General features: G+C 46.7%; 1 protein-coding gene across 3 annotated transcripts in view; it reads right to left on the reverse strand.

Moving 5' to 3' along the window:
- Tgs1 (trimethylguanosine synthase 1) overlaps window positions 1-10491 on the reverse strand; it is a 40534-nt gene extending 30043 nt beyond the window's left edge. For 2 of the 3 annotated variants that reach the window (XM_023717733.1, XM_023717735.1), the window contains exons 1-3: window positions 4307-4458; window positions 3155-3962; window positions 813-930 (exon numbers count right to left, since the gene is read on the reverse strand). In XM_023717733.1, the coding sequence (XP_023573501.1) occupies window positions 813-930; window positions 3155-3962; window positions 4307-4366 (986 nt within the window). In that variant the 5' untranslated portion in view covers window positions 4367-4458. Of the gene's footprint in view, window positions 1-812; window positions 931-3154; window positions 3963-4306; window positions 4480-8624; window positions 8690-10423 lie in introns of those variants that run through there. The other variant, XM_023717734.1, reaches the window with a different exon arrangement.
- Window positions 10492-13564: the final 3073 nt, after the last annotated feature.

The following is a 13564-nucleotide window of genomic DNA, read 5'->3' on the forward strand; positions in this document are numbered from 1 at the left end:
CCCATAGCTCGTGGGGCACTGTCATGGGGTCTAGGCTCCACAGCTCGTGGGGCACTGTCATGGGCTCTAGGCCGCATAGCTTGTGAGACACTGTCATGGGCTCTAGGCCCATAGCTCGTGGGGCACTGTTATGGGCTCCAGGTAGTTGGGTGCACTTATGCAGGGCGCTGCCATAGGATCCAGGTTCTCAGCTGGGTTCTGTGGGTCTCTAGAGTGTGGACATATTTCCTGCACTCTTTTTGTCTGACTCTTTGGGTGAGTGTTATAAAGAAACTCTATAAATTAGGTGTCCTGCATTCCATTGTTGCCCTTGCAAACCCTGATCACAACAAACTATGTTCTCCTTTACATTAACCTTTCATGTGTACTGGTAGTAAACAGAAAGAACAATGCCTGCTGAAGCACTGGCCTGAGCTGCAGTTTCAAAGCAGCCACTGTTACATACATTTTCATGCTAGTTCCAGTCTACCCAATGATCCAACACAAAAACAGGCATTAAGCACGTTTTACACATGAGAAATTTACAAATGAATTTAGGATGTGTATATGGAAGAGTTAGGATTTGATAGTGCATCCAAAAGTTCAGGGTCTTGGGCTAGGGATACAGCTTAGCAGCTCAGTGTCTGCCTGGCAAGTGCATGGTCCTGAGTTTGAGGCCCAGTACCAAAGAAAATTCAGGGTCTTGCCAGTAGATCTTGCCACTTCTTACAGGATTAGCAGTGTTGTACAAAAAACAAGCTTTAATCGCACTTGCTTAAGGATACAGTTGCCCACACCAACCCATTTCTAGGGCAGAAGTAACACAACCCTACCTCCGCTTGAGCTTGCTGGGCTTAGGCTCAGGGGGGTCCTCTCCACGCTCATCCTCATCGCTCCAGCCGGCGTGTGGTTTACCTCTGCGTGTGTCTGGTCCTGAAGACTCCTGTGACTCTAAAAAGGCACAGACATTACAATGAGATTTCCCTCGTGTGCCAACTTTCCTGCCACTTACAAACACAATAAAATGTCTCAGTGGCTTTCCTGAACGAGCTAGGTACCTCAAGCAAAGTACCAGGTTATATCTGCCTGCATTTCTACGTGCTGAGTTGGAGAAAACAAAGTAGTTACATCTTTATAATGTCTAAAAGTTTCTGCAATCTAATCACGGTGCACAACAACGTTCTGGTCAACAGTGGACAGGTTTACTCTTCAATGGCGATGGCAGATTAATCAACCAGGAGCATCTTCACTGTTGCAGCTTAAGTACACGCTAACGCCTGCACAGCAATGAAGTCTAATGATGTAAACCTCAGACCGCAGAGCCACCACAAAGCCACACAAGACTGGACTTTAAAAAAGAAGCTACAACTACTTGTCTAAATCTATACAAGTTAGGCTACAGAGGTATTTTGCAGTAGCTCTTAGCAGTGGTATTCTTACGATTTTCAATCTAAATGAGTAGAAACAGCATGATCGTACTTCTTAAAAATAACATCCCTTCATTATAAAGCAAAATTATCTGCTTTAATAACGTAATAGTAGAAGTAGTCAAGGCAAGTGCTACCATAAAAGAATAATTTTAAGGGCCGGCCTGATAGTTCAGTGGACTAAAGCACCTGTTTAGGCAGAGAGCAGCGGGCAGGGTTCGATCCCTAGTGTGCCGTGCTGGCCCCGCCCCCTGGGGTAGGCTGAGCTGGTGATTGAGACTGGGTGTGGTGGCACAGGCCTGCAATCCCAGCACTCGGGAGGCTGAAAACAGGAGGACCACTATGAGCCGATCCATGTAGTGAGACCCTGTACTAAGGACGTTAAAAAAAATCCTTTGAACTGTGGGGTCTTCAATATGACATGTGTCTATCTCTGTCCTATATTTTTTCAGAATGAAGGACAGATAGATGAGATAGAAGGGAGAAGGTGCGTACAGGGTGGCTAACAGGCGTGCTCACAGAAGATACGCTCAGTTAGGCGGGCAAAACAGCTGACAAGGACACGAAAAGCACACCGTACGCTTGGATCTCAGCCTAGGAGCCCAAGCAAATCGAAACCTAAAACCCTCCACTTGACGCAGACAGCAGGCACCGTGGAGCGCCCAGGTGAGACGGCCAGCCCGCACACCTCACAGAGGCACTCGCAGCAGAGATCGGGCTATGAAAAGGCTTGGGTGCTAAGGAAAGCGAGGACGTGGAGTCACAGGGGAGATGGGAGCTGATGTGCGCTCCAACGTGGGCACCACGGATTTTATGGCTAAAGTAAGTACTGAAACATCAGAAATGGAAGACTATGGAAGACTAATGTGAGATTTTTACAAAAGGAGAAAATAACCTTTTGCTTCATAACAAGGCTAAGAAGAAAATCAGGGGCCTGGGAGATGGCTCAGTAGAATAAGTGCTTGCCTGGCAAGCGCAAGGGTCTGAGTTCAATCCCCGGTTCCGCAAAAAAAAAAAAAAAAAAAAAAAAAAAAAAAGGCAAAAGAAAATCACTTTTTCCTGGATTTTTCTAGTGCCAAACATCAAGGCCAAGATTCTACAAATTGAAATTGTGAAACACGCTCTTTCCACACTTCTCTGGTATCACTGTTAAAACTTCTTAGCCAGAGTACGCTCATCCCACCTGAACTCTTCACACTCTTCATCAGCTTATTTTAGTTCTAACAGCAGCACCAGCTTGTACAGTGCTTTAGAAAAACTTAGGGATCAACCAAGTTGATATCCCGGGTATCTCATTGATGAAAATCCTGAAATCAACCCATTCAGTCATAAATGCCTCGCCCTGCTAATACTGCAGAGCAAGATTTCACCTGCCCTGCATGAATTCCACAGGACTCCTGTTCGCCTGATGTCAAACGTATGCTGTTAACCACCATCCAATTAATATGCTCCTCAAAATGGAGGGAGTGTCAAACTTACTCTAAATTAAATTCCTCAAGAGGCTTGAAATTTTTGTCCTGTCCTCCAAGGTGAAAGAGGAAGAAGAGTGTTGAAGATCATGTGCGTGTTTATTAATGCACATAGGTAATAAGCTATTTATGATACAAAAATAAGATCACTAAAAATAAGTACCTTATTATAATATGAAATAGTCAGTTGGCATTTAACTCCACAATTAAGGGTTAGTGATCCACTTAGTGAAGCACACGGATCCTGGCAACCATTCCCTAGCAACGAGCTAAGCTCACCTGGAGCTGGCTGCTCTGCGCGTCCGCCCCCGAAGTCGCCTGCCTTGCTTCCTCCGTCACCCGGCTCACTCTGGCCAGAAGCAGGGCACTCTTTCCCACCACTACATCCATTTAGCTGCCCACCACAACTTCCAGACTCCAACTGGCTGTGTTCTACTTCCTTTGAACTCAGAGTCATATTACCAATGCCATCGAGTATGTCACTAGGGTCACTTGAACGAGAGCTTTCTTTACCAACTGCATTAGGTAAAGATGGAAAAGATGTTAAGTCAATTTTTGTGCAGTCCTCATTTTTTTCCTTGTCAGCTTCTGTCTTCGGAGCACAAGTGTCTGTGTCACAGCTTTGTGAGGCATCAAAAGTCCAGCCCTGAGCTTCCCAATACTGAAACTGTTCCAAGTAGAACCAATAAAGCTGGCTGTAGTGCTGTTCCCACTCTGCCTTTGTGTCAGGACGGCTCCAGGGCTCAGGACACAGCGTCTGATCTGGGTGCTGTTCTTGCCAGCTCTGCCACAGCAGTCCTTCTCCGTATTTATTCCAATATTTTCCCCACACCTCTGTAATTTCTGGCTTTGGAGAGAACATGTTTTCAGCAGGGAGGTCTTCTGCTTCAGTGCGCTTTGTGCTTTGAAGTTTGTCTGTTCCGGTCTTCTCAAACTGCTCAACAGAAGACGGGTCATCTGAGAGCAAAAGGTCCTCTTCTTCATAATCTTTTCTCCAAGATTCTTGCATAATTTCATCTAAGTACTTCTTTCGATGTTTTATCTTTTTCTTTTTCACTTTAACTTTATTTCTAGTATTCATAGATACCTACATGAGACAAAGAGTAACTTGAATATAAAATATACCTCATCATCTATGAAAGAAAACAGAATCCAATCTACTTTGAAATAAGTCAACCAAAATACTTTCAAACTGCAACTGGGCTTTTTATTAGGCAAACAAGTTGTTTTTACTAAGTTTCCAGAGGAGGAACAGTCACGTGTGGGACGCACCACAGCCTGTGGCTCTGGGTAACTTATTAACATGTACATTTCAAAGTGGTCTAGTGTTCTAATCATGAATGACTTGATTTGGGACACGAAATTAGTTTCTTATACCACTTTATGAAGAAAACCAAGCAACAGAAATAACAGAAGTCCACTAACACTTGCCTCAAAATCGCTACGTTCCGACACCCTGCCAAACTGCAGCGGCAGCCCCATGCTTCGCATGAGCTCGGCCTCGGAGTCGAGCTCGCTCTCACCCAGCTCTACGCCCTTGTTCTCCACAGACTCCGCGGTGCCACGGGGAGAGCCCTCGTCCTCCTCTTCTGCAACTTGGTCTCCTGCAGAGAGCACTCGTTAGCTTAGTTCAGAAAAAACTTAAGAGGCAGAGTTTCTTACCCTCATTTTAAAAAACCTGAGATTCAGAATGGCTACATGACTCGCTCAAAGTCATGCAACTGTCTCTATTTTTTATGAAAATATAAATAACTGATGGTAATATGGTCTGATATCAACAAGTCATCACAGACCCAAGGAAGCAGAGCGCTCCGCCTCTCCTCTCGCTCTGCCTCCCATGATTGACCCTGCAGCCCACAGGATTTGCACGCCTTGAGCATTTGCGTTGTGCCCGGCATTGTGCAAATGACTGAGGATGGAGGAAGGGCAGTGCAACTGTGGGGAAAATGTGTACTTCTTCACGTCCTGACCTGCAACATGCATCAATTTAAGACTATGATTTGCAAACACATGTACTGGTGTTAATCAGAAAGGTAGGAAACGTCTTCAGGCTGCCAGAGACCCTTCAATTCCACTAGGATCTAGGGCTTGGGATGCTGAGAAAGAGCTGATTTTATTAAATACTCCTATTTAAAGCCTGGAATCCACAGAACCATAGTTCTTTTAAGCTCCTTGATTCTAGATCTTATAGAAAAAGCATTCATCATAAAAAAGCAAATTCATCTACCCCAGCATGACTACAGATGCACGCTGCGGTTGAGATCGAGGATGCCCCATTCCTGATGCCTCGTGTTCAAAGGTGGGCCTTGGGAACATGGGGGTGCTAGAATAGCTAGTGTCCCAGCCCACCGGGTGGTAGTGAACGTGCCATCAGGAGACGGACACAGGCTGGAAGGTGCCGGCCCCTGGAGGTAGACCCAGAGGTCTCTTTCCCCGGCCCATCTGTCCCCTCTGCTTCCCGGGGGCTCCGAGCAGCTGTCCTCTACCCAGGTCCTTCCACGACACCCTTTCTGCCTTGCAGACAGTCAACTATGGACTGACTCCAATGAAAACAGGGAGCCCAAATAAGGTCTTCCTCCTCAGGTTATGGGCGTCAGGTGTTGTGTCCCAGTAACAAGGAAAAGACTAAGGTAGATTTTGGTGAGGAGCTGCTGTGGCTGTACCTGACCATGTGGTTTAGAAGTCTCTGGAACTCAGCTGCAGAAGGGAAGAAAGGTCCGGAGAAGCAGGCTAGAGAAAGCCTAGAATGTCGAGTGGTGGCTGATTTGTGATACAGGTAGGATCTCACAAGACCAGAATTCTGATAGAAAGGAACAACAGGGCTGGCCAGATAGCTCAGTGGATTAAAGTGCCTACTTAGGCAGAGCGCAGCAGCCAGGGTTCAATCCCAGGTGTGCCATGCTGGCCCTGCCCCCAGGGTGCAATAAGACTGTGACTAAGACTGGACGTGGTGGCACATGCCTATAATCCCAGCCCTTGGAAAGCTGAACAGGAGAACCAGTAGAGTCCGGTATGATGAGACGCTGTACTAAAAAAATAGAAAGAAAGGAACAATAAGGGCCAGGCTCAGGCCAGGTTGTGGACAAGAACTCCACAGCAGGTGAACTGCAGACTAGGTGTGTTTCTGGCATGAAATCAGTCTACATTTACACTTTGACCATATCCTGGATACTGAGATTAGGAGCAGCAGACTAATGAATCTGGTGGAGGAAACTTTAGAGCAGCCCAATGTTCAGGCTGTAGCATGGATACTTGCTGGCTGCTTGAGCCAGATTTATAGTATCAGGAACAGAGAGCAGAACTGAATAATCTGAAAAATTTGCAGTTTCATCAGAAAGCAAACCCCTGCAAAGTTGGGTCAAAGGACAATATGGATGCTGAAAAGATTAGCATTAAAAAGGCAAGCACTTTGGATGAGCACAATAAGAAAGATGCCTTGCAGTACTGCAGGACTCAGCAAGACACCACCCTTCCATGGTCAAGGGTGAAAACTATAGTGTTCACTTGAGAGAGCGCACAGGCTACTTGCTCCAGAAGGGCCCCTTCGGGAAATGGCTCCGAGATTGGTTATCCTGGTAGTCAGAGGCCGACAGTCAAGATCTCAGGGGGCCAAGGTCTGTCTAGCTAGGGCCATCCAAACTGTGCTGGTTTTACAGGCATGCAAAATGCAAGAGTTACAGAGACAGAGAAGTTTCCATCCAAATTTCAGAAGGCTTGAGGCCAAGCGGTGTGCCTAAGAGAGGGCAGGGCATGAAAGCGCGAATGTAAAGCTAAAGTGAGCACTGGAGATGCCAGGTAAGGGAGATGGCAGGAATGCAGAACTGGATGCCAGGTAAGGGCGATGGCAGGAATGCAGAACGTCTGCTGAGGACCACAGGAAGCTGTTGTGGGTACCTCACGAGACAGGCCACTGGCGACTCCACAGCGTAGGGCTGCCCAAGCCCTCTGGAGCTCAACTTGCCCCAGGCTCGAGGCACAGAGCCACAGGATTCGCTGTGTGCCATCAAGGCTGTGGCCTAGCTTTGGGCCCCTTCCTTCCTACCCTATCACTCCCCTTTGGAATAAGAATGCTTACCCTATGCCATTGTACACTGAAGTATTAACTTTCAAAAAAATGTTTGCAGGGATTCATAGCTAAACATTTGCCTTAAGTCTTGGAGACTCGAGCTTTTCAGCAACACTGGAACCGTTAGGGCTTTGGTGACTCTTAAGAGATGGACCGAATGTGCTTTGAATAGAAGTGCGCATCAGTCTTTGGGGTCCGGGTAGAACTTTATGATTTATACTCAGCTGTCCCTCAAGACCTTCAGCACTCAGAGCTAGAGCTCCTGAAAGGTGGAGTATGGGGCACCATGGCGGACTTGCTGTTGGAGGCAGGCTGGGCTCAAGGGTCACCCCCCTCCACAGCTGCTCTCCTTTCTCCGCCCGACCGCCGCGACCAAGCAGCTCCCCACAGCAAGCCTTCCTGCTACTGCACTTGTGCATCTGAGCTGGGCATCCATGGGTGAGACTTCTGCTCTGTGTCCCAGGTGAGATGCTCCTCCTTACATGTTGTGGGTATCAGGTATTTTGTTTCAGTGACAAAAAAAGTAAGACATTATCTAATAGTAATATGTCAGTAATTTTGAAAAATACCATTCAAGTGCTCTAGGAACCATTGATAATGTGGGTGTTGACAAATGGGTTGTGAGCTGTATTCTAGCTTGATCTCAGGCAAGCGGACAGTGGCTCGCACATGGCCAAAAGGGAGATGGGTGAGAGGAATCGTATTTGTGCAGTTTTACTGAAATACGGTCCAAAAAGAGGTGAAATGATAGCTAACTAAAAAAACACTGAAAGCAGTTCCACTTGTTATTCCACTCGGTGGATGAATGAGTGGCCAGAAGAAAGCAAAGTGGGGAAAACAAATCGGCACCGATGTACAGTCCCCTCGAAGTGTGTCGCCTCCGTGTGGCCAGGACTCCTGGTGTTCACGCTCAGAAGCCCAGCTTGTGCAGCACAGCGCTGCAGGCCAAACCAAACATCTAAGAGTGTGCGACTCAAGGGGCAGTAACCTGATCCTCCACCAATGACTAGAAAAGAATGCGCTTGGGCTGTCCGTGACCTCCAGCTTCTTGCAGACTAGGCAAGAACATAAAAAGCTCTGTGCAGAAGGACAAATGGGCTAAGGAAGTCTGAAAGAGATCAAAGCAAGGCTCGGTGCTCAGACCATTCTGTCACAGCTTGGGAAAGTTGGCCCCATGAAATGGCAGCCTCTCTGCCACCTCACAAACCTTCGCTTGAAAGGGATCCCGAATCACTTGCCTCTGCACTGAAATTCTGATGAATCACTTTCTTCTGTACTGAAATTCTGATGAAACGACAAGTTCTCTACTTCTCAGTTTCAAATTCTAGACTTCTGTCACCTAATGGAGACAGCTCAGGAAGGAACGCTTCCAGAACAAGAGGACACATGAAATCCATGACGTGAAACTTCTCTGACAGAAATTCTAGAGCAGTGGTGGTGAGGCTAAGGTGAGGCACGAGGCTGCAGCAGGCCCTGTGCACCACTGAACGCTCTAGGGCTTCCCATCACTGTTCTAGCACCATGTTTACACATCTCCATCTAGAGCGGCTGTCTACCATTAGAATTATTTCTCATTTATCAAATGTTATCTTAGTAAATTAATACAACATTACAACAAAGTACAAAAACACTATTGTGGCTTAATTTTAGGAGAAAGGGCTACATAGTTTTATAGTATATTACCTGCATTGTGCCTACTGCCTCTGATGTAGTAGCCTTTTAGTCCCAAATTGCACAATTTTCGATCCCTGTGAAGCAAATTAAACAGTCCATGTTGAAATAAACTGAACTACCAAGTTGAGAGGAAAAAAAGCACAGATTCACAATAAAAAGGTTGAAGACAAAAAAAGCAGTCTGCTGACACACTTTCTCACTTACATTGCACAGGTCACACTCCTCCCGTGCAGTAGCATGTACATTTCCTACAGTCCACGACACACAGCAGCATTTATAACTACTAACTATATGGAACGACCTGGTAGGATTTCTCCTAGGTACTGGAGGAAGAGTTTGATCACCTTTGTGATATATAAACACTGAAGTATCTTCTAAATTTTGCTGGAAAAACTGAGCTTAAAACAATGGTGAAAAGATTTTGCTTATACACATATAAATCCACGTGCAGAACCCAGTCCATTTGCAAACAAGACAATCTATTCATTGCCTAGTATTCAACTAGTATTGTGTAGTTCATGTCTCAGCAAAGGTTGTTTTACTTATTTATTTACTTGTTTTTGGTGGTACCAGGGATCGAACTCAGGACCTTGCGCTTGCCAGGCAAGCACTTATTCCACTGAGCTACCTCCCTGGCTGCAAAGGTTGTTTTAAAGACTAACAAATAATTACTACATTTTTCTTTACTTCCAGTCATAGTTAAGACTCTTTTGCCAAAAGAGCTGCAGTACTCTAAGTTAAATACAATTCTTCCATTCTTGATTTACTTTCTTACCTTCCTATTCTGGGGGGAGGATATATTTTATAAAACCTAAGTACTGTGGGTGGAGATTCTCAGTGGCACTGGGAGAGACGAGGTGCAAATGTGAGTGCTGAGGATGAGGTGGGGGGCTATACGAGATGCCTTCTGGGGCCCTCAGGACTCAGGTGGGAGACAGGGTCACAGCAGGGCTGTCAGGGTGACGATGAGCAAAGCAGCAAGTGCCCTGAGGTTGGTGACAGCCAAGGGTCTCCTTAATGACAGTATCGTCTTTACATATGGCAGGCTCAAGTCAAATTGTCTAAAATCAAAGAAGGCTAGAAAGAATCCCAAGGTGTTGGTGGGCCAATACTGGAAGTCCTATTATAAATCAATGACATTTAACATACAGCAGCAGCTATAAAGCTTGTTTGAAGCGTACTACATGTACATACTATGTGCATATGCATTCATATACAATATGCATATATACCTGTCTTCTGAAAGGGCATAGAACAATAAGCACAATGAAAATCCACCTTTTGGGCTTTAAACTTTATCTTTTTTCTTTTGTGGCTGCTCGGCCTGCCCTGGGGCAGGGCTGGCGCAGCACGTGGTGCTGGGAATTGAAGTGCGGTCCCTGTGCGCTTGCCTAAGCTGGCACTTTAGACCACTGAGCTATCTCACTGGCCCTGGGCTTTAAACTTTATTCTCTGTTAGAAGAATCAATGTTCCTTGGGTGAATCGTAATTGTATGGGCTGTAAAAACAGTCCTGGGTCACCCCGTGTTAAAGGTTAGGAAGCACTCAAAGAATGCTGGAGACGCAGTAAAAGGACTAAAAGCCACCTCACAGGGTATCGCACCAGTAAAAACGAAGGCAACATGGGACCACGTAATGACAGGAATGAAATAGAATCCATCATTAACTTAAGAATATTAAAAGAATTAAGAACATTATTACCAGCTTCCATTTTTATGTAAATTTTGAAAAAAGGGACAGTGGGAGATTCCTATAGTGTTATAAATTTACAGTGAACTAGAAAATCAAGGCTATATAGTAGGATGCACCTGGGGAACTTTATAACCAGCCAGGAATGGTTATTGCTGTAGATTTGAAAACTCAATAAATTGCATTTTCTCTACTGCAAAAAAAACAACCAAAAAAACCCCTTAAGAATGAAGAATCCAGGGGCCTGGCCCTAGCTCAGTTCTTTAAGTGGCTGCTTCGGCAAAGCTGTCAGCCTCAGGTTGCTGTAGTTCGATCCCCACAACACTCCAGCCTGCCAAACCACCCCGAGGGCATTCGGAGCAAAAAAAAAAGAATGAAGAATCCATGTTGATATGAATAAATAACACAATGATACGAACAAACAACTTCATGGAGAGAAAAGATGAAACACTCCTTTTAGAACACTATCTAATGCAGCTGAGGGGACAAAAGAGTTGCCTTGGCAGCCTTCATGCGCAAGCGGCTTGAGGGGCACACTGTCAGGCAGGCTAAGGTCTGTGGGATGCTGGGAACACAACACTGGATACACAGAATGTGCCCGGTGTCAATCACTCTTCTTCCTGTGAGACAGAATCCCCAATGTCTCAAATCTGGGAGGACATACTCTGTGGCTCACAGTCTGTGGAGCTTTCAGTCCATAATCTGCTGGCTCCACAGCAGGGTGGCACATGGCTGAGGCAACAGTTCACACAGTGGAAGACAGTGAAAGCAACAAGGGAGCTTAACAGCATCTTTGCCCCCTTTATCTTATCCAGATTGCCAGAATCTGGGCAGTGCCAAGCCAGTGGACTAATTTAGCAACGATGCACCTTAATCCCAGCATCACACACTCTGAACTCAGCCACCTCTGACTGCATGAGGCTTTGGGGCAACATCTAGAAGAAACACACCATGACCCCAGCACCAAAAAAGGGGACTGATACAAGGGATAGTGCGACTTTACAGTGCTGGGATTACAGGCATGTACCACTGTCCCAGGCCTTTACGCTTTCTAATACCCACTGCACAATGAAGTACTTGAAGATATGCTCAAGCTTGCCATCTACCTCCTTTCCACGCATGTCTGTAATCCCAGCACTGAGAGGCCAAAGCAGGAGGACACCAAGTTCCTATGCAGCCTGAGCAATTTTGCAAGACCCTGTTTCAGATTAGAAACAATAAAGTGCTGGGCTGAGTGGCAGAGAGTCCCCAGGTTCAATCTCCAGTACCAGAAGAACAAACTGTTGGAACCCCTCAAGATAGATTCCCCCACCTCCACTGGTAGCTTCAATTACTATCTAAAGGTGAATGACACATCTCTAAAACTCCAAATCAGCTCATGCTCACATGTCTCCCCAAAGCCTCAGATGGTCATAGGTGGGGCTTTTCAGAGGTCGTTGCAACTAGAGTGTGTGATGCTGGGATTAAGGGGGGATGCTGGGAGGAGAGTATGTGATTACTAAATAAGTCCACCAATTGGCTTGAGCTTTCTCTGGGTTGGACAATGAGAAGACTCCCCCCTAGGTATGAGTGTTGTCCACCCTAAGGAGTAGGAGGGACAGAAAGAGCCCAAATAGAATGCAAGGGACTATCCGGGTCCCCCTGCAGTGGGCCCCCATCTCCTGCATGCACAATGGCTTCCAGTAACAAGGAAGAGTAAGAGACAAAGTGGCAGTGCAGCCCAGATTGGGGATGACGGTTGTTCAGGGGAGCTAAATGGCACGAGGCACCAGGACCTTGGCGTTCACTGACTACACCTGAGCTGGAACAACGGGTGAAGGGCAGAGTCTTTCTGGAAACAGTAATGGCGACCACGGTGGGCACGCAAGAAGAACGAAGCATTCCTGCAGGGACAAGGACAGGATGGAGGCAGGAAGGCGCCTTGCGGGAGGCACAGCATCACTAGCCATGAAGCTTCAGCTGTGACCAGAGAAAGCAGGGGTTTTGGCTCCAGACTGGCTCCCAGGGAGGACAAGGATGACCTCGGACATCCCCTCGGCTCGGTTTACAATCTGCGGTTCCCAACACTACAGAGAGGGCTGCTAGCGGCTCCCTTCCGGCTACTGTGCTACCCTGCCTTCTGCGCTGAACTGTTCACCTCTGCAGTGCCGCTCTGTAGAGGGGCAGTACCGCTGCCGTGGAGCACCAAGTAAGCCTCTCCTCCTGTCACTCTGGGTGTTGGGTGCTTGTTCCAGTACTGAGAGACACGACTAAGACACCCACACACAAAACGTATCACGCCCCTTGTAAACCTTCTCGGCGCCCCAAATCAAAAACCGCATGCAAAGTCAACCTCAGGAGCTTACTGCTACGCCAGAATGAAACTCAACCTGGCGAAAGGCTGAAACCAGACAACTGCCCTTTACCTGGTCTCCTCCTGCTCTCTGGCACTCCTTCCCCACCAGCTAAGCCCGTCCCCAATGCCGGCAATTTCTCTGCCTTTCTCTCTGTTGGTAGCTGTCACCTGTCCTAAGCCAAGCCTCCTCGGTTCTGTCCTGGACGACAGTCTTCGGTGGTTTTCTGCTTCGCCAGTGCCAGAACACCGCCAAGCTGACCCTCCCACGCACTAGTCTAAGGACTCCTCACCCAGGTGCTCGCGGGCTCACCACGCGGTTACGCACACATTTGCGTTCTCCCACTCATGTTTAGCCGGGTCTATTTCCTTTAGGCCTCTTGTTGCAAGTTACTTTCCAAAAGAAAGCCTGGAGAGCCCTGGAGAAAGGGTGCCACCAAAGCATCACGTAATCCTCTCACCATCTGCAGCTGTAACTAACACAGTGGTGGTGTGCCCAGTTGGCTTAACATGGATCTCCTCTGTCAGAACGCAAACACAACGCACACGGGCACCGGCCTGCCTTCTACCCAAGTGCCTAGTGCAGATACGGCGCCAATACACACAAGCGCGAAACCATTCACTGAACAAGCCCATGCCTGACTAGAAGGGGCAAGTAACTTCTCCATTACATTTAGTATGCTGTTTAATTTGGGGAGGCCAACTTTTAGATTACCCCACAAAAATAATGGAAAAGAAATCTTCAAATTTAGATTTTATTACATTGATGGTCTATCACACAGGATTTTGTTCCACAAGGAACAAATAGGAACCACGTGAGACTCGGGTAAGCGTATGAGATGAAAAATATTTAAGTAGCTTAACTCACATATTTAATATAAAGAAAATCTCTAATATATGCAGTGTATTATTTGTTGAAACTGTACTT

Source organism: Octodon degus, unplaced genomic scaffold (assembly GCF_000260255.1).
Source record: "Octodon degus isolate 3935 unplaced genomic scaffold, OctDeg1.0 scaffold00054, whole genome shotgun sequence".
Classification (NCBI taxonomy): domain Eukaryota; kingdom Metazoa; phylum Chordata; class Mammalia; order Rodentia; family Octodontidae; genus Octodon; species Octodon degus.